This window comes from Sus scrofa, chromosome 9, assembly GCF_054392235.1.
Source record: "Sus scrofa isolate SSC_HxYL_T2T_F1_AM1 chromosome 9, Sscrofa_HxYL_maternal_Yorkshire_Landrace_v2.0, whole genome shotgun sequence".
Lineage (NCBI taxonomy): Eukaryota > Metazoa > Chordata > Mammalia > Artiodactyla > Suidae > Sus > Sus scrofa.
The window spans coordinates 112,487,128-112,508,192 of record NC_139391.1 but is presented as its reverse complement, the minus strand read 5'-3'; the positions used below and the strand labels follow the sequence as shown (position 1 = coordinate 112,508,192).

The 21,065-nt window shown below is 46.5% G+C and overlaps 1 protein-coding gene across 4 annotated transcripts in view; it reads left to right on the top strand.

Annotated features, from left to right (window-relative positions):
• LAMB1 (laminin subunit beta 1) overlaps nt 1-21,065 on the top strand; it is a 76,421-nt gene that overhangs the window by 36,581 nt on the left and 18,775 nt on the right. For 3 of the 4 annotated variants that reach the window (XR_014816137.1, XM_084977463.1, XM_003130269.6), the window contains exons 16-24: nt 1,208-1,335; nt 1,552-1,675; nt 2,397-2,601; nt 3,569-3,712; nt 3,928-4,159; nt 7,653-7,816; nt 9,929-10,153; nt 11,220-11,434; nt 12,173-12,269. Coding sequence is in view for 2 of the 4 variants with exons in the window: in XM_084977463.1 (XP_084833589.1) it covers nt 1,208-1,335; nt 1,552-1,675; nt 2,397-2,601; nt 3,569-3,712; nt 3,928-4,159; nt 7,653-7,816; nt 9,929-10,153; nt 11,220-11,434; nt 12,173-12,269 (1,534 nt within the window). In the remaining 2 variants the exon portion in view is untranslated. Of the gene's footprint in view, nt 1-1,207; nt 1,336-1,551; nt 1,676-2,396; nt 2,602-3,568; nt 3,713-3,927; nt 4,160-7,652; nt 7,817-9,928; nt 10,154-11,219; nt 11,435-12,172; nt 13,061-14,409; nt 17,708-21,065 lie in introns of those variants that run through there. The other variant, XR_014816138.1, reaches the window with a different exon arrangement.

The window sequence follows — 21,065 nt, the reverse complement described above, 5'->3', positions numbered from 1 at the left end:
AATTCGTTTCACAAACATTTAATGATCTCCTTGTCAGGCACTTGGCCTTGCAGAGAACTGAGGTGGTGAAAAGAACATGCCAGGTCCCCTCCTTGCTCCCATGGGCTACACTGTCCATGGATGGACACATGTTCTACCTGCTGTCAGGGGTCAAAGGTGGGAAGTGACAGAGCAGAGCCATAAACGTGCTGGGAGATAAGAGGTTCATACCAGCAGAGCTGAGTCAGGGGCTGCCAAAATGTTTCCTAAAGAGTCACTTGTATATAAATGTAATACATTCATTGAGTAATTTAAAAAAAATTTTTTTAAAAAGTGTCAGTTGTAGACCTTAAAACAGAGATGGAATTTTGACACAAGAGGAAGAAAGAGCATGAGCAGCCAAAGGGGGAGGTGAAGGGTATACCCTTCATGGCCAGTGAAGAGTATGGTTGCAGATGCCGTTAGGAGAAATTCTGGGATCAGTAAATGCACTTGGACTCTATATTAACAAGGAGCTTTCACAGGGTTTGGGGCAAGGGGATTGTTATCATCTAAGTTGTATTTGGGATTTTTTTTGTTTTTTAATCTTTATCTTTTTGTTGTTTTTTGTTTTTAAGTCAGACAAAGACAAATAAGATAGGATATCACTTATATATGGAATCTCAAATATGATAAGTGAACTTATTTATAAAACAGACTTACAGATGTAGAAGACAAACTTATGGTTACCAAAGGAGAATGTGGAGGGAGGGATAAATTGGCAATTTGGGGGGATAAATGGGGAATTTGGGATACACAGGTACACACTACTATATATAAAATAGATAAACAAGAACCTACTGTATAGCACTGGGAAATATATGCTCAATATCTTGTAATAACCTATAATGGAAACAAATCTGAAAAAGAATCCCTTGGTTGTACACCTGAAACTAACACAACATTGTAAGTCAACTATACTTCAATAAAAGATAATAATAAGCTGTGTTTTAAGATGGATGGAAAGGAACATTGAGAGAGGCAGAGAGAATGGTGGGGAGGCTGTTGCAGTGTCCAGATGCAAAGGGGTTCAGGCTAGAACTGGGGTAATAGCGGAAGAAATGCTAAAGAGGAAGGGAAACTCCAGCGAGTGTTTCCCATTTAAACTTGGCAAATGATGCATCTGGAGAGGTCTTCACAAACAAGCAGGCAGCAGCAGGTCCTTCTGATCATCTGTTTTTCACTCTAGCTCCCTGACCACTGGGAGAAAGCTGTCATCACGGTGCAGCGACCTGGGAAGATTCCAACCAGCAGCCGGTGTGGAAACACTGTTCCCGATGATGACAACCAGGTTGTGTCCCTATCGCCTGGCTCCAGGTCAGTGTGGCAGTGCTTTGTGGCTCAGTGGAACCAACATGCAAATTCATTCCTTTCCTGGTGGCTCGCCTCATGAGTTGGGCAGTTACCATTTCAGAGCCAGAGCTGAACGTGGACTGCTGATTTCCTTCCTTTGGGATGATCTACCTAGAGCTTTGGTTGGGTACTTAAAGGGGGGACCTTTGTGGTTACAGTTCCTCTTTTGTTTTGGGGCAGGTATGTGGTCCTCCCCCGCCCGGTGTGCTTCGAGAAGGGTGTGAACTACACAGTGCGGTTAGAACTGCCCCAGTATACTTCCTCCGACAGCAGTGTGGACAGTCCCTACACGCTGATCGATTCTGTAAGTAGAGGGCTGGGCAAAAAGCATGCATCTGCTTCCCCAGACAGTTTTGTGGAGGGTAATGCTGAGAGATGAGGCAGAGTCATTCTTTCCTGCCTCTGAGGCCACTTTGCTTATTTATGTCAACAAAATTCCACTCTCTGGCAGGGATCTACTCAAGCTGATTCTTTATGAAAACATGAAGTACCTTAACAATGACATTTTATTTTATTTTATTATTTATATATTTATTTTATCTTTTTGCCTTTTCTTGAGCCACTCCCATGGCATACATGGGTTCCCAAGCTAGGGATCTAATCGGAGCTATAGCTGCCTGTCTACACTAGAGCCACAGCAGTGCTAGATCCGAGCCGTGTCTGCGACCCACACCATGGCTCATGGCATCGCCGGATCTTTAACCACCTGAGCGAGGCCAGGGATCGAACCCTCAACCTCATGGTTCCTAGTCGGATTTGTTAACCACTGTGCCACGACGGGAACTCCAACAATGACATTTTAAAAACCATCAAACTAAGTCTGGGATAGCTAAATAATTTTTTTTCTGGCAGGAATATTTATGAATGGGAAGGTTTTCACTGGAGTCAATGAGTCTTGTTTTGTTTCGTTTTTTTTCTTTTCAAGAGTCAAAGAAGCATTTGGGGGTGTTATGTGTTTACTTGTGTTGATTGATAACTGAGGACACCTCTTGTAAGAACAGTGTGTTCTTCTGGTTTCTTCCTAGCTTGTTCTCATGCCGTTCTGTAAGTCACTGGACATCTTCACCGTGGGCAGCTCAGGAGATGGGGTGGTCACCAACAGTGCCTGGGAAATGTTTCAGAGATACCGATGTCTGGAGAACAGTAGAAGTGTCGTGAAGACACCAATGACCGACGTTTGCCGAAACATCATCTTTAGCATTTCCGCCCTGTTACACCAGACAGGCCTGGGTAGGTGTGACCACTGCTGCTCCTGCCCTTTGTTTCTCAAGAACCACAAGTACACTTGGCCTCTCGAGGTACTTTGGCGGGTGTGTGCCCTGCAGGTCTGAGTTAGGCAGTTGGCACAAAGGAAATCATGTCTCAACTACAGTTGGCCTTTATTTTATTAAGAGTATATTAGTGGAGTTCCCGTTGGGGCTCAGTGGTAGCCAACCCAGCTAGAATCCATGAGGACTCAGGTTCGATCCCTGACTCCACTCAGTGAGTTAAAGATCTGGCATTGCCATGAGTTGCGGTGTAGGTCGCAGACACAGCTTGGATCTGGTGATGCTCTGGTTGTGGCATAGGCCTGCAGCTGTAGCTCCTATTTGACCCCTAGCCTGAGAACTTCCATATGCTGCGGGTGTGGCCCTAATAGGACAAAATAAATAAATAATAAAGCTTTCCCTAAAAAAAAAAAAAGAAAAAAAAAAAGAGTATTTTAGTGACAGAGCACTGCTGACATTGGACTGTTGTCAAGAAATACACAGAGAACAGGGGACCAGAGAGAGGTCCCTGAGACTTTGCATACGCCGGGCCGGGAGTTGGAACGGAATCAAAGGAGCCACCCACACCTGAAATTGATATTGTTTCTCTTTCAAGGGTCACTGGGCTTGTGTTGAAAGTCTTGTGAGAGTTGAGCTTTGAAGGAGAGAGAAAACCTTAATGACATCCCTTCTAGAGAAACTGATTTCATCTGTCACTTCTGGTCCAGGCTGTTTCCCTTGCACCCATCCGGGGGAGGATGGGGCTTTAAATGGGAAAGGGGAGTTTTGACTGAGCCGAGGTCACAGCAGAAGGATGGAAGAGCCTACACAGACCTGGGTGGGACAAGCTGTGCTCATTCCTGGAACCAGGAGCGTGGGAAGTAGGGGGGAGGCTGCAGGGGGCTGGGGGTGCTGCCCGGGGTCACAGGCTCTCACCTCTCTCCTTGCAGCTTGTGAATGCGACCCTCAGGGCTCACTGAGTTCCGTCTGTGACCCCAATGGAGGCCAGTGCCAGTGCCGGCCGAACGTGGTTGGAAGAAAGTGCGACCGGTGTGCCCCTGGCACCTTTGGCTTCGGCCCCAGTGGATGCAAACGTAGGTTGATGAGAAGAACTGTGACATGTTCATTCAGGTTATCTGATTCATACCAGCCTGGGTTCCATAGCTTCAGAAGGCATGCTGCACCCTGGCAATTGATTCCGGGGCTACGGAGCGTGCTGCCCTGGGCAGGGGGCTGCTGGGCTGGATAGGGGGTGTGTTTGAGTTTAATGAGTTTCTCACCACAGTCGCTTGGTTGCCTGCTTCTGCAGCCTGTGAGTGCCATCTGCAAGGATCTGTCAATGCTTTCTGCGATCCCGTCACTGGCCAGTGCCACTGTTTCCAGGGGGTGTATGCGAGGCAATGTGACCGGTGTTTACCTGGGTACTGGGGCTTTCCAAGTTGCCAGCCCTGCCAGTGCAATGGCCACGCGGAGGACTGCGACTCAGTGACAGGGGAATGCTCGAGCTGCCAGGACTACACCACGGGTCATAACTGTGAAAGGTACGTGGACGAGGCCTCTGGAAAGTGAGGGGAACGAGATTGGTTTTGGCTGAGCAAACAGCATCGTGGACAAACCACAGGCTGCATCTCTCCCAGGCTCCAGTCGGCGCCTTCATTTCCAGCTACCTTGGGACGTTCTAGGAACTCACTCGTTGACCCAGTACCTGTTTAGTTCGCAGCTGCTGTGTGCCAGGCACTGTTCTGGTGCTGGGGATATGGCCGAGGACAAAACCGATGTGAATTGCCCTCTTGGCGAGGTCCCCTTAGAGGTCCCCTTAAGGCTGTGCAGAAATCATCAGTCTCAGCACATTCTGGCTGAGAATGAGAGTTGTGCAATGGTAGTGCTTAATTCAGGTCAAAGTGGAAACCAAATCCAAATGGGGATTAGTCATTTTTAAATGGCTTTGTTTTTCGAAACGTTTTTTGCAAGGATAGTTTCCAGGAGCCCACATAAAATGTGCTAACGTAGACCTGTTCTCCAGTTAGCAAATGTTAATTGAGTAATTATTGTGCATGTAGGATGCTGCGCCAGGGATGGTAAGAACGGGACATAGAATGTGCCTCTAATAACATTACAGCCCAGCTCAGGAGATAAGAAATAGGCTGTGTAAAAAATTTACATACTGGAGTTCCCATCATGATGCAGTGGTTAACGAATCCGACTAGGAACCATGAGTTTGCAGGTTTGATCCCTGGCCTTGCTCAGTGGGTTAAGGATCCGGCGTTGCCAGGAGCTGTGGTGTAGGCTGCAGATGTGGCTCGGATCCAGCATTGCTATGACTCTGGCGTAGGCCAGCAGAAGCAGCTCTGATTGGACCCCTAGCCTGGGAACCTCCATATGCTGTGGGAGCAACCCTAGAAAAGGCAAAAAGACAAAAAAAAAAAAAAATTACATACTGATTTACACTATCCATTATTAATACAGACAGACGTGCTATTAAACCTGCTTGTTTGGGAGTGTTTGTCTCCACCTTACACATCAGTAAATCTTCTCTCTTCTAATATACTTCTGTGCTTTGAGAGATTTTTGTTTAAAATTTTTCAGTAGATGCTTTAGCCAATGCAAAAGTTGCTCATCAGTTGAAGGAAAAATTGTTAGTGAAAATTGAACGTGTGACCACCTATGGCATGAAGATATGCGTGGCAGCAAATATGTCCCACTTGGCTCTATGCTAGATGGTATTCAAGAGTTGGGAGTTCTCTTGTGGCACAGTGAGTTAAGGACCCAGTGCTGTCACTGCAGCTGAGCTCAGGTTGCTGCTGTGGCACAGGTTTTGATCCTTGGTCTGAGACCTTACACATGCCATGGACATGGAGGGGGGGAAGGGGAGAGGGTGGCAAGGTGGGTGGGGGGGAGAGGGAGAGAGGGAGAAAAGGAAACATAATTTAAAAAAAGAATCTGGAGAGTCCAGGGAGCTATTTCTTGGAGTAGAAGTCAGTCCTTCCAACCACAAAATTGGGTTGTAATAAGATAAAAGGAAACAATTATACAAGATTGAGAAGGAGAAATTAATATATTCCTATCATCTGCTGTTTTCTGCATTGTTTTTCATTACTGTTCTTTTGATGGGAGATGGGCAATGAATTTGAGAGAGAGAGAGACAGGCGATGAGAAAATCAGCTGAAAAAGGGAAAGAGGTGGCTGGGGAACACAGGTAAATGGTGGTTGTCCCCAAGGCCAATTTGAAATCAGGCACACTGTAAATTTTATTTGTAAAACAGCTTGGTTTCTCTCAGGAGAGCTTGGAAGGGTATAGGAAGAGAAAAGACTTTTAGCCTGAGTATGGATGACAAAATATCATTAACGTGTTTGAGATGCTGCTGTTGCGTTTGAGCTGATTTCTCATCATTCTTTTCCTCGTTCCGAGATAGTCAGTTTCAATCCCATGAATTTCAAAAAAAGTTCTAGGCTGATTTTTCTCCATGTGTGTAGCAGGGAAGGAGGAAGTAAATGAGGGCTGCTTTTCTATTGTGATGTATCTGGATTTATTTCACCTAGAAAACCCTTATAAATAACTTTCTCAGAAACTGTTGCTCAAAATTGCTTCATCACTGCCAGTTCCCGCAGCATGAAATTGGGGCACATGTTCTTGTATTGTGTCTGGGTCGAATTAGAAAGTTAATTTCCTCTGAACAACTTTCCCCTCCTATTTCTTCATTCTTTCCCCCTCTCCATTTGAAAAATACCACCTCTAAAAGAAAAGCAAAAGAGAAAAGCAAACTGAATTGGAAGTTCCAGGCCCAGGTCTGCTTCTAAACTGCTCTGTAACCATGGGTGAGTTGGCTCACCTCCCTAAGGATCCAGCTTTCTGGTAGTGGAATAACTAGGTTGAACTAAAGGATATACAAAGTTCCTTCAGGCTCTTATGTTACAGGAAGTAAAAAAGTAACCCATGGAGTTCCCACTGTGGCTCAGTGGTAATGAACCTGACTAGTATCCATGAGGACATGGTTCGATCCCTGGCCTTGCTCAGGCTCAGTGGGTTAAAGGATCTGGCGTTGCCATGGGCTATGTTGTAGGTCACAGTTATGGCTTGGATCCCGAGTTGCTGTGGCTGTGGCATAGACTGACAGCTACCGCTCAGAGCTCTGATTCAACCCCGAGCCTGGGAACTTCCAAATGCCTCAGGTGCGGCCCTTAAAAAAAAAAGAAAAAAAAAAGAAAAAGAAAGAAAGAAATCTAATTACCAGTCATGTTGAGAAGCAGCATGACATTGTAAAAGAATTCCTGGCTAAAAGTCAGGAGGCTGAATTCAGATCCTGGCTCATTACCAATTATTTGTGTAAGCTTTGGAAATCATTTAAGCTCCATGGATGCCTTATCTGGAAAGAGAGGAGATGGGACCTGTTGGGTTTGGAAACTAATAAATAATAGCTCTCATCCCGGAGAGACAGACACACGGGTCATGCAGGAGAGTATCCTTAACAGCTTTATTACTGGTAGAGGCTGGATTGCAGAATATGCCACCATGGGCTTGCTAACACACTGCCCTTCCCAGGCATATGCAGAGAGAGACCACCGTAAGCTCTCTTTCCCCTGTGCCCCTCCCCATACTCCTTAAAGCAAGGAAGGAACTGGCCAGAATGCCGTGGCAGGCAGCTGACAGGGTGATAGGGTACCTGTAGGGAGATGTGTGTCTTCCTCTGCAGAGGAGGGAATGAGGGTCCAGGTGAGGCCAGGGGTGTTACCCTAAGTCTGTGGTCCTGCAAGTGGGATTCCTGGACTAGGAGCATCAGCATCACCTCCTAAATCAGCAGTGGGGGGAGGGGCCCAGTAATCTGGGTTCTAACAAGCCCTCCAGGGAATTCTGTTTGGAGCCAGCGCTGGAGCCACTGCTCTCCTGGAAAGTCCTCCATGTAGAAACATGAGGGTTGGGGAATGGCGTTCCCAAACAGAGAGCGGGGTTTCTTAGATTTTTTTTTTTTTTTTTTCCTTGTGATAGATTTCTTACTGCTATGGTCCATGATCTTCTCTCTTCTATGACTGATGTAGGTGCTTGGCCGGTTACTATGGAGATGCCATCATTGGGTCAGGAGATCACTGCCGCCCTTGTCCTTGCCCAGATGGTCCCGAGAGCGGACGCCAGTTTGCCAGTAGCTGTTACCAAGACCCTGTTACTTTGCAGCTTGCCTGCGTCTGTAATCCTGGATATATTGGTAAGTAATGTGCGGACTTGGCAGAGGACAAGAGGTGTCTTTATGAGGTTAGTTGGTACAGGGAGAGAAGAGATGAAGAGTGAGCCAATTTAGTTGCATTTTTAGGATCCTTAATTAAAAATGAAGCAAATCTGAAATATAGAAGATGCTCTTTTCCTGTTTGCCATGTGGGTAGAGTCAGTTCTTGTGTCTTTGTGATAATCATGTTATAACACGGAGCCGGATAGTAAGTTCATTTACTGTGTAAGTCTCTGTTAACGTTTTTCTGTTCTTAGCCAGTAGAAAGATTCATTTACATTTGATTTCTCCCTTCCCTTAGCCAGCAGCTAGTGGAAGAGTCTCAAAGTAGGGAGGTGGCCAAAGTGTGGGTAGAAGAAAGAAAAGACTATCCTCTGGGAGTCCCCAGACAACAGCGCTGGTCAAAGCTGGATTTATTCTTCACTGTTTATTATACTCGCATTACCGTCAACATTCATGGATTGTAGCTCATTGGGAATACAAACTCTGTTTGATTTCATCCTTGATGCCACTGTTTGAAATCTTCATTATTCTTAGCCATGACTCAATTTGCATGTAGTTTCAGGATTCCCTTCTGTTTTTTTTTTTTTTTTATAAGATCAAATATCGTGTTTGTTCTTCTTTTGATGTTTTAAACATGGTTCCTGTTTACACAGTTTTAAAGGTTACTTTTCATTTGTAATGATCACAAAATATCGGCTGTATCCCCCGGGGTTGTACAATCCATTCTTGAGCCTGTCTTACACCCAGTATTTTGTACCTCCTATTCCCTCACCCGCGTAGTGCCCCTCCCTCCCTCCCCACCGCACCCCCGCACTGGTAACCACGAGTTCTCTTGTATCTGTGAGCCTGTTTCTGCTTTGTTATATTCATTTGCTTTATTTTTTAGCTTTCACATACAAGTGATAACACAGTGTTTTTCTTGGTCTGATTTATTTCACTAAGCATAATACTTTCCAGGTCCATACATAGTGGTGCAATGGTCAATTTCATTCTTTTTATGGCCAAGTAATAGTTCATTGTGTGTGCGTGTGTGTGGTATATATATGTGGTATGTGTGTGTATATATACGGTATATATGTGTGTCTATACCATATCCTCTTTATCCATTCATCTGTTGATGGGCACTTAGGTTGTTTCCACCTCTTAGCCTTTCATAGATAGGGCTTCTGTGAACACTGTGGTGCGTGTATCTTTTCGAATTAATATTTTCAGGATTTCCTTTTTTTTTTTTGTCTTTTTGCTATTTCTTTGGGCTGCTCCTGTGGCATATGGAGGTTCCCAGGCTAGGGGTTGAATCGGAGCTGTAGCCACCAGCCTACGCCAGAGCCACAGCAACTCGGGATCCGAGCCGCGTCTGCTACCTACACCACAGCTCACGGCAACGCCGGATTGTTAACCCACTGAGCAACGCCAGGGACCGAACCCGCAACCTCATGGTTCCCAGTCGGCTTCGTTAACCACTGCGCCATGATGGGAACTCCCAGGATTTCTTAAGAAGGGAAATTGGGAGTTGTCTTGTGGCACAGCAGGTTAAGGATGCAGCATTGCCACTTCAGTGGCTTGGGTCACTGCTGTGGTGTGGGTTCCTTCCCTGGCCTAGGAACTTCCAAATGCCATGGACGCTGCCCTCAAAACGGCGAGGCAGAGGGGAGGAGGGTGGGTCATCATGGGGGGCTACATTTTTCAGGTTGCTCATGGAGGAGCAGAGATCTTTCAGTTAATATAACCCTCGGATTACGATTTAACATGAAGCTAATCTTTACCCTGTGAGATTGTTATTTCGCTCCTGGTTATCGCCATCCCTGTGTCATGAAGAGCTCAAGTCACATGTGCCAAAACTCTCAGGACTGTCCATGCCCCACCCTGGCATCGGACCCAGGCTGCAGCAGTATCACTACAAAGATGGTGCTTCCCTTACGACAAAAACCAGTCCCCCCTACCCCCCGAAGCTGTGGTCATCCTTGGCTCTGTGACTAGTGCGCTGGGGGCCTCGGCCGCACCTGGGCTGTCTCTCTGGGTGGCAGGAGCGTTGGGGACCGGACCTTTCAGTGGGCAAGCTAAAGGTCCCCTGCTGGTTTCATTGGCCAACAGGCTCCAGATGCGAGGACTGTGCTGCAGGCTTCTTCGGCAATCCCTCAGAGGTGGGGGGGACGTGTCAGCCTTGCCAGTGTCACCACAACATTGACACGACGGACCCGGAAGCCTGTGACAAGGAGACTGGGAGGTGCCTCAAGTGCCTGTACCACACCGAGGGGGTGCACTGCCAGCTCTGCCGACTTGGTTACTATGGCGACGCTCTCCAGCAGGACTGTCGAAGTAAGACATGCAGCCCCTTTGCTGGCTCCTCATTTGTTGGAATGACTTCCATTCTCTTCCTCCTCTTTCTTCTCCTCTTCCTCTTTCTCCTCCTCCTCCTCATTGGGGGATTTTATTCTTCAGGGGTTTATTTCATCAGGGAAAATGCATGTTCAAGAGATCAAATTTCACTGGCTTCCAAAGAAAGATGAGGCTGGTTTCTTTTTTCCTTTAAATCTTCATTTCCTGGGAGGACTGAAGCACTGACTGTGGCCCAGAACCTGAGGGGGAACCAAAAGCTATGCGGCTGTCATCATGACAAATGCCACCCGGTAGAGCCTATTGATTTTACGTGCTGGCCCTTGAACTTGTTGATGGGCTGGGACTTCGTATCCTACTCTGCATACCCACCTTGGTGCTTTGCTTATGTCATCGATAGGTAGCGCCTTGCAGCTTAAGGAAAAGAAAGAGATGACATCTCTGAAGCTTCTCTTTCAAAACTCGTCATTGCTCTCTTATCGAGAGATCAGCCAGCATACCCTGCCGCCCACCCCACCCCTCTACCCCCACCCCAGGCCCCTGTCTATGTTGATGCAAACATGTGTGGAATGTTGAAGACCAGCAGGACTGGATTCCTTAAAGCCTTCCTTTGCTTAAAGGCTTCTACCTGCTGCATCTCACACATCCATTACTGCCCTTATGGCCATGTTCCCGGCCAGGAGTCTGAAATCATTAGGTAGCTCCACCCCCCCAGTTTTAGCACCGGTTCAATCCTCCCGTTTTACAGTGATTCACTAACAACTTATTAAATCAGCAATTTTGAAAACACTGCCGGGCAGAACATGTCGGTGTGCACGTCTGCCTGGGAAATGCCAGAACTGTGTAGAACGTGGTAAGAAGAGGAAGAGCTACAGTATTAGATTTTTTTCAGAAATTGCCTCCATTCCTTTCCCAACGCATTTGCATTTCCAGATCAGAATCCGGAGCGGGAAGATGGTAGTGGTTTGGTGTAGCTAACTTCTGCATTGTCTGTATATTTTCCAAATGTGACTCTGTAAATAAATCTGGCCATGTTGTTCTTTCTCAGAGTGTGTCTGCAATTACCTGGGCACCGTGCAGGAGCATTGTAACGGCTCTGACTGCCAATGTGACAAAACCACCGGGCAGTGCTTGTGTCTCCCTAACGTGATCGGCCAGAACTGTGACCGCTGTGCGCCCAACACCTGGCAGCTGGCCAGCGGGACAGGGTGTGAGCCATGCAACTGCGATGCTGCTCATTCCTTTGGGCCTTCTTGTAATGAGGTGAGTGAGGCACTGTGGCCGGGGTATGGGGGGTGGGGGACTTAAGGAACTAGGACTTGGAATCCAGGTGACAGCTCTTTGGTGGCTTGGCCCCAGTTAGAGAAGGGCAGGCCTCTGTGTGGTCACCGCTCTGCACCAGGGCACACAGCTTGGCAGACCCAGCCCAGACTGGATGTCCTCCCTCACTTGACCCCCTCAGCTAGGACCATGTAACCATACCCAGAGGACCCACCGGGAACGCCTGCAGCGCTGCAGCCTAGTTGCCCCAGCTGCAGGTGCAGACTTGCTTTTGCTGGGACAAAGGAGGCCACTTCTCTTCAATACCTGCTTGCTGAATCAGGCTTTTCCCCCTCGGCCGCACAGCCTGAAAAGCACCACCTGAGCGTAACCAGCGTTATAGACAGCGCTCTTGTTCGCTGACACACAAAACGGCAGGCGAGTTGCAGGTTGGTCTAGGCTTGTGAGCGATGTGTGAGGACACGATCGAGGACACAGGTGGATCAAGGGTGACGTGCTCCGGGCCTTCCCAGCCCCAGTTGTGGGAGAGAAGTTAGGAGATGCCAGCCTGGGGCCCTTGGCGCCAGGGACGGAAGTGAGAGTCCCTTTTCCTCGTCGGGCTATGAGGCCTTCCCAGGCAGATGGTTCAGTCCCACTCCCCTTCACTGGCCCCTGAAAAGGGCCATGCAGCCCTGCTGCTGCCCGGCAGCTCATCTGACCAGGTCTGTGTTCTGGCCGCAGTTCACAGGGCAGTGCCAGTGCATGCCTGGCTTCGGAGGCCGCACCTGCAGCGAGTGCCAGGAGCTCTTCTGGGGAGACCCCAGCGTGGAGTGCCGAGGTGAGGCGCCGGTGTCAGGGTGCCGGGTCTTGGGTCGAGCGGAGGGGGTGGTGTCTGCAGGGCTTTTTGTCAGCTCTCCAGTACAGTACAGGTGAATTTGTCTGTAAAAACTCTGCTTCATTATTTAAAAAATTCATGCTCATTGTTTAAAAACAAAAACCCAACCCATCTAGCCCTGTAGGTGGTAAAAATGGACCTGCAGGCTTCCAGCTTCAGTCCCCAAGGTCAGCATGGGCAAGCATGCATACACACCCCAGATACACACAGAATGGCTTTATTTTTAAATTACGTTTTTAATTGAAGTATAATTGATTAACAGTATTTTAGGTGTACATCAAAGTGACCAGGTTATGTATCTTTTTCAGATTCTTTTCCCTTCGAAATTATTCCCAAATATTGAGCAGCATTCCCTGTGCTGTACAATATAGCTCCTTGCTGGTCACCTATTTTATATATAGTAGTGTTTGTGTGAATCCCAAATTCCTAATTTATTCCTTTCCTTCATCCTTCCCCGTTGGTAACCATAAGTTTGTTTTCTATGTCTGTGAGTTTATTTCTGTTTTATAAATAAGTTCGTTTTTATCCTTTTTTTAGATTCCACATATAAATGATATCATATTATCCTTGTCTTTGACTTAGTATGATAATCCCTAGGTCCATCTATATTGCTACAATGGCATAATTTCACTCTTTTTTATGGCTGAGTAATCAGAAGGGCTTTTTAAACATGCTTTTAACCAGGAGTTCCCTTGGTGGCGCAGTGGTTAACGAATCCGACTAGGAACCATGAGGTTGCGGGTTCAATCCCTGGCCTTGCTCATGGGTTAAGGATGCGGCATTGCCGTGAGCTGTGGTCTAGTTTGCAGATGCGGCTTGGATCTCAAGTTGCTCTGGCTCTGGCGTAGGCTGGCGGCTACAGCTCTGATTCGACCCCTAGCCTGGGAACCTCCCTATGCCGCAGGAGCAGTCCTAGAAAAGGCAAAAAGACCAAAAAAAAAAAAAAAAAAAAAAAAATGCTTTGAACCAAAATGGGCTCATATTCACCATAGAGTCCTGCAAATTGATTTTCCCCGCTTTGAACAGTATTTTGAGGCCAGCTTCCTTGTCCGCACATAGAAAGCTAAATGTTCTGGTGAGATGATTGCTCCCAGTGAATCAAGCAAGTGCTCCTGACCATTCAAGCCCTTGGCCTGTAACGTTTCCATCAGCGGGAACTGGAGGTAACATCCTAGAGCCTTTGTACACAACAAGCAATAGGCGACAGGGGCTTCAGGTCTGTTAAACCCCAGATTCCCGCCTAGGCTTACGATTAACTAGGACGCAGAGGGGAAACCTACTCTTGTCTTCTAACAAAAACCTCTTATGATCATGTGAATCAGAAGGATTGCTTAATTTTTAGGCTGTTGCAATTCTTTTTTTGACCTGCTAGGTGATTTTTCCGATCGTAAAGCATTTATGGAGATGATTTTAATAGACTGTTTCTATTCTGTTTTCTGCTTCTTTTTTTTTTCCCTCCTTGGGTTTTCTTCCCTATGTTTTACGTTCATAACTATGGATAAATATCTTCTGTAGTTTATTTGCGCTTTGATATATTTTCTTCATGACATATCTGAAATTTTAGGTCCCTGTTGGACTCTACAATAAAAAAAAAAAAATCTTTCCTTTTTGGATTCAACTGTAGCAAGAAATAATAGCATGGATCTTCAAGTTAGTGGCTCATGCATGATCTCCTACCAAAATTCAGAAGCCTAAATACTGTGTGTTCCTTCAGAGTCAGCCTGTCTCTTCATTAATAGCCAGAAAACTCAAGACAGTGGTCATGACCAGAACCAATGGCCTATGATTTGTTTTTTCATGCACAGTGTAGCTGGAAGGGTCTCTGTCAACATCTCAGAGATTAATGTTCCAACAGAGATGATAATGGCTGTGTCGATAAGTGTACTTTTCTTCCTCATCCTTCAGTCCAGATGTTGGTTCGGAATGGATTCTGATGTCCTCACTTGTGCTAGAATGTCTGTGACATGCAATGGATCACTTGCTCCAAGATGGTTTTTCTCTTCCAAGTAAAATCCTGCTTAAAACTTGGTTTCAGAATTCCCGTCATGGTGCAGTGGAAATGAATCTGACTAGGAACCATGAGGTTGTGGGTTTGATCCCTGGCCTCGCTCAGTGGGTTGAGGATCCGGCGTTGCCGTGAGCTGTGGTGTAGGTCGCACACGCAGCTCAGATCTGGCGTGGCTGTAGCTCTGGTGTAGGCTGGCAGCTACAGCTCCGATTAGACCCCCTAGCCCAGGAACCTCCATGTGCCGCCTGTGCAGCCGTCAAAAAATAAAGGCAAAAAACCCCAAACCTAGTTTCCCCCCGGGGCTCTACCCACTACTCTGTTCAATTCCTCAATCTTGTGCTGCTCCGAGGGCTTGATTTTCTCCAGATAATTGTTCTATCATTGCTGATAGCCTGATTCTGTCAGCATGTGTCATTGGCAGAATCACTTTGGCTGCCAAAGCTTCCTGACCTTTTGCTGCCTCTAAGCTCTGCGAGCATGAAAAGCCTGTTACCCGGAGTCAGAGTCAATCAGAGGATTGTTCATTTAATACTTAGAACTTTGCCCTCACCCTTTTATCTTTAAACTCTTGCCTCTACGTCTGCCAGAGGAATCGTGGCTCCCAGGAACAGTATCAACTGGCTCAGGTCAAAAGTTAGATCATGTTTTAGAAGCGAGGAAAGAAATCTCTGGCCAACGTCTTGGTGCGTTTTCTCCAAAAGAAAGGTCTGCCTGTTCTATCAGAAACTGTGGGGACCCAAGTGCTTTGGACACCCTGTGGAGGAAGCTTGAAACTTAGAGAGTGCCCAGAGAGGGTGAGGACTGGCTTGAGTTGGCAGGAGGCTTGGCCAGCTGCAGGCCTTGTGTACCCCGGGTGGCCTTTGGAGCAGGACCGTGTGATCTGATGTGGGCAGGGATAAAAATGCAGGAGTGGATGGATTTCAGGGCTCATGGTACTAGAAGGCAGTGACCAGGGGAAACGGGAGGACAAGAACTTAAGGGACATGGTCCATGGACCAGCAGGGACAAGAACAGGGGTCATCTGAAATTAGGTGGAACTATGGGGAGAAAAAACATGACCACTTTTCTCAAATTACATCATTCCTTGCCCAAGAGTCTTTAGTTTCACATCTTGCAGTTGAGCAGGGCCCACATTTAGGCTTCCGGGGACCACCTCACTAGCAGTGCGCTTATAGAAAGACGTAGGTCATTGCTAAGTAGCCTCCTTATGGAAAATGCAGTTATGTGAAAGACCAGCGCGTAGAGCCTCCGACTCCTGAATTGTTGAATGTTGCTATTGTCCAGGCGGGTTGGGGCCCTTGGCCGACGGTGCCAAGTCTGAACAGGCCCACCACTGTGTTGGTTGGAGAGGCGCTCACCCACCCACCCCTCGTGCCCGAGGGAGCCTTGGCCTGGAGCTCTGCCCTGTGCCCCGAGGAGTCGGAGGGTCACCGGAGGAATCCTGTGTTGATGCACAGATAACAGAGGCAGGGCCTCTGGCTCTTGGGAAAGGCCAGTGTCTCTTAAAGCCAAGGCAGATTGAAAGCAGGCTGTAGGTGAGAGGTTCTAGGCAGTGGCCGTTTTTTTCATCCTCTTTGTTTCATCCTGCTTGTTTTCCTGCTTATTTCTCATTTCACATTGCTTTTGGTAGAAAACTTAAGTATATTCTTCTCGGAATTTTTCTTTTTTTTTTTAATGCTTGTCATCTTTTCTCAGTCTGGGATGCACTGACAATCACCCACCTTTTTCTTTATTTCCAGCGTGGCTCAGGAAGTCAGATTTAATTGGATTCTGTAGAGAACCACAGGTACTCTTTTAGTGTGGGAAGGCTTATCTTCGGCCATGTGCTGAATCCAGCTTGCTCCCTATGGCGGTAAAGAAAGTTTTAGTGGAGCCCAGCCACCCACCTGTTTGCATATCATCTGGGGCTGCCTTCGTGCTGTGATCCCAGAGTAGTTGAGACTGAGCCCGTGTGGCCTGCAACGCCTGAATATTTACTATCTTTGATAGAAGATGTTTGCCAACTCCTGGGCCAGACAGCCGGCTCCTTTCTACAGGTTGAAATCATTCATATTCATTCTCCAATTTTTTTTTTTTTTTCTTCTTAAGACTGCACCTGTGGCATATGGAAGTTCCTGGGCCAGGGGTTGTATCAGAGCTACAGCTATGTATGGTCTACGCCACAGCCACAGCAACAAAGGATCCAAGCCTCATCTGCAACCTATGCCACAGCTTGGGGGCAACTGGATCCTTCACCCACTGAGTGAGGCCAGGGAACAAACCTGCATCCTCATGGACACTATGTTGGGTTCTTAACCTGCTAAGCCACACCTGGAACTCTCATTATCCAACTGTCCTTTCAAAACTGATGTTATGTTACTGAGCTCTCCCCATGCCCCTCCCCAAAAAATATGTAGGACTGGAGAAGGTAGTGAATTTAAAGAAAAAGACAATCATATTTAAGAAATGAAAAAGCATTTGTTTCCCTTAGAATAAAACCAAAATGCCCAGGTAAAGTAAGAGTTGGCCTTGGGCATGAAAGCACAGGCTGGGTTCCCTTGTTGCTTTGAGGCGAGGTCCATGGCAAGAGCCCATACACTCTGTCACCTGATTTCAGCATGGGACCAACACAAGCCTGAATGACCACCCCCTGGTGGCTAGTGAGGTGCGGATGAAGCAGAGGAGAGCGGAGCAGGAGGCCATGCGGGGCTGCTGTGTGCGGAATCTGCACGCAAGCAGTGGGAGGGCGGGAGACAAGAGGTGCTGACCTTTCAGCCTCAGAACCGGGAAGCTGGTAGGAACAGGAGTCATTGGCTGGTGTCATGGAAATGGTCCTTGGGGACCAGGAGATTTGGGTTCACTGGATGGTTGAAAAGCCCTGAGGATGGACTGACTTTGCCTCAACAGGCAGAGAAGGCCACAGCCAGGGAGGGAAGGACACCAAGAGAGCAGAAGAGGCACACCTGTGGATAAAGAGGACATAGGCAGGTGTTGTCCATCCTGGCATTGACTCACCAGTGTTCTCCTCTAGGTCTCCGTTATCTGTAGAATGGGTACAATATTCTTCATCTACCTACCTCTTAGCGATCATGTCTTATTTTTTTTGTATTGAAGCGTAGTTGTGTACATTATTATATAAGTTCCAGGTGTCCATATGGTGATTCACATTGTTTAAAGGTTAGACTCCATTTATAATTAATGTAAAATGTTGGCTGTATTCTCCCTGTTGTTCAGTATATCCTTGTAGTTTCTTTCATACCTATTAGTTTGTACCTCTTGTTTTAAAGGATGAGAAAACAGTAAAAATCGAACCCACTGCCCACATAAACAAGAATATTTTTGCAGATGAAAGTGGGCTTCTCATGGCTCATTAAAATGATGACAGTCTCATTTGTAGAATGCGGTTCCTCATGATTTGTTCCTCTTAAAAATCAGGCAACAGGAGTTCCCGTCGTGGCTCAGTGGTTAACGAATCCAACTAGGAACCATGAGGTTGCGGGTTCGATCCCTGGCCTTGCTCAGTGGGTTAAGGATCCGGCATTGCTGTGAGCTATGGTGTAGGTCACAGACTTGGCTCGGATCCTGCGTTGCTGTGGCATAGGCTGGCGGCTACAGCTCCGTTTCGACCCCTAGCCTGGGAACCTCCATATGCCGCGGGAGTGGCCCTAGAAAAGGCAAAAAGACGAGGGGGAAAAAAAAAAAAAGGTCAAGTGAGAACTAACCTTTCTGCTGAAGCAGAAAAGAACCTACTCTTGGGACGGGGGCGGGGGGGCATCTTTACACAAGATTGTAAGTGCAGGCCTCCTCTTGCCTGCCTCCGAGGTGACCTGTTAGAAAAGCACTCCTGGAAACTCAATAGACAGAAAGAAGCACATGTCCACTGGTGTTTAGCCGTTTTCTGGCTCCACTTTGAAATGAAAACCTGATGTATTTTAGAGTAGGCACCTAGTCTCCTTCCAGAGAAAGGTCAGGGTCACTGGATCCAGCCATCTGTGCACGTTGACTCCACTCGGGAAAGAGAGGGAAGGATTGTTGTCACCTGAATGGATCCTGGTCTCTGGAGAGCGCCGAAGCTCTGCCCACCCTTGGGGGTGCCGGTCTTGAGGGGCCCATAGATCAGCTGGGGCAGGAACAGCTGCCATCCGAAATTAGGTGGAAAATGGGGGGAACAAACGACCACTTTTCTCAGATTATGTAATTAATTGCCCGATATGTCTTCCGTTGCCAGTCTTTCAGTTAAGTGACTTGTTGGAGGGCACAGTTTTAGACCTTCTGTTACCTCCACCTTAACCACATGTGTCTAGAGGGACTTAAGTCCGAGTTAAGTATTCTCGCTGTGTGGGGAAAAAAAAAAGTAGCTGTGAGAAAGACAAACGAGGAAAGCCTTCATGGGAGGGCACTTGCCTTTTAAATCCCACAGTTTGGGGCACGTGTTTTCCCCCTAAAAGATGCCCATGATGGCAAGACATGCCCTTACCTGTGAAATAAATGAAAAATTGTTAAGAGAAACTAAGTGTAAATTCAACACATGCACACATGCCTTGCCTCAAGCATGAATCCAATAAACACCTCCTTAGGGCTGATCTAAAGTCTACCTTTGCATTATCTAGGGAAAATAAAAAATCTGAGCAAACTAAAAGCATGTGCAGCACCTGCCTCCACTGTCCTAAGCCCGAGGGAGAGACCGTGGAGTAGGACAGACCCGCTGGGCCACTAAGGTCCCTCACAGGGCTACCTGCTGGGGCCTGCAGGGCAGAAGTGACTGACAGTCTCATGCATCCCACGTGGCATCGTGAAGGCCGTCTACCAAAGCTCCTGGGGCCTGTGCATCAGCTTACATCGGTAAACTTGAAAATCAGGACTGCTCCACGCCACACACACTGGCTACACACGCTCTCACCTAACACACACATTTAACATGCAAAGGAAGGTGAACAGCTGAGAACATAAGTTAGTGTTCCTCCATACGGGGTGTAGTGACCCTCAACATCAGCATCCCCTGGAAACTGCTAGAAACGAAAATTCTCAGGTCCCACTAATTCCAGATCTGGGGGATGGGAGAGTAGGTGAGGGAAAGGTGGTGTTCATGAGCCCTGTAGGTGACTCTGATGCATGCCTAAGTTTGAGAGGCTAGGACCTGGGTGGCCCAGGTAACTTAGAGCGTTTTTGGAAGATGATCACAGGTATGTATGTCTCTGTCTGACTGACTTGACTGAGTAAGATAATCTCTGAGTCCATCTGTGGTCCTGCGCATGGCTGCGTAGTATTCCACTGTGTGTCTATCTTCTTTACCCAGGCCTCTGTTGTGGGGCCTCCTCTTAAAGAGTCCAAAGATCAGCATATTTAAGACTCACAGGGTTCTACTGGAAAAACCCTGGTTCACATTTTTTTTAACCCAATCATATCCCATACTCATTGGACTGCAGAATCTTTTTCTAGTGAAATACCTAATGACACCCCAAAAAATGGAAAAGGCCCCAGAAAAACCACTGCCTTCATCAGTTTCTACAATCAGGAGAATGGGAAGAACTCAGCTAATGCTAATATCAGAAGGTCTACACTGAGTCAACTTTAGGGAGGGATTTCCGTATCATCTGGTAAAATTGTTTTGTTTCAGGTGTACAGCAAAGTGATTCAGTTTATATATATTGTGTGTATATATATATATTATGTGTGTATATATATATAATGTGTATATATATATATTATGTGTGTATATATATATGTGTATATATATATTATGTATATATATAATGTGTGTATATATATTATGTGTATATATATTATGTATATATATGTGTATGTGTATATATATTATGTATATATATGTGTATATATATATTATGTATATATATATATAATGTGTGTATATACACACACACACACACACACATACACACTTTGTTTCCAGAAATTCTTTTTCAAGTTCTTTTCCCTTATAGGTTATTTCAAAGTATTACAAAATATTGAGTATAGTTCCCTGTACTACACAGAAGGTCCTTGTTGTTATTTCATATTTTAGTTATTTTATTTTGCCTTTTGTCTTTTTCGAGCTGCACCTGTGGCATATGGAGTTTCCCAGGTTAGGGGTCTAATTGGAGCTGTAGCCACTGGCCTACACCACAACCACAGCAACACGGTATCTGAGCCGCATCTGCACCCTACACCACAGCTCACGGCAATGCCAGATCCTTAACCCACTGAGCAAGGCCAGGGATCGAACCCACAACCTCATGGTTCCTAGTCGGATTCGTTTCTGCTGCGCCACAACGGGCACCCTGTTGTTTATTTTATATATAGAAATGTATATGTGTTAATCCCTAACTACCAATTTATTCCCCCTCTTTCCCCATTGGTAACCACAAGTTTGTTTTCTATGTCTGTGGGTCTATTTCTGTTTTATAAGTTCGGTTGTATCCTTTTTTTAGATTCCACATATAAGTGATACCACATGATATTTGGCTTTCTCTGACTTTACTTAGTATGGTAGTCTGTTGGTCCATCCATGTTACTGCAAGTGACATTATTTCATTCTTTTTTATGGCTGAGTAGTATTCCATTCTACGTATGAACCACATCTTCTTTTATCTACTTATCTGTTGATGGACATTTAGATTGCTTCCTTGTCTTGACTATTATAACTAGTGCAGCACTGTACTGTGGGGTGCAAAGCTACCTGACAGTATGATTCTGTTGGGTGTTGACATTACATTTTAGGAGGATTGTTTTCTTTTGTAGGGTGTGTACCTGTA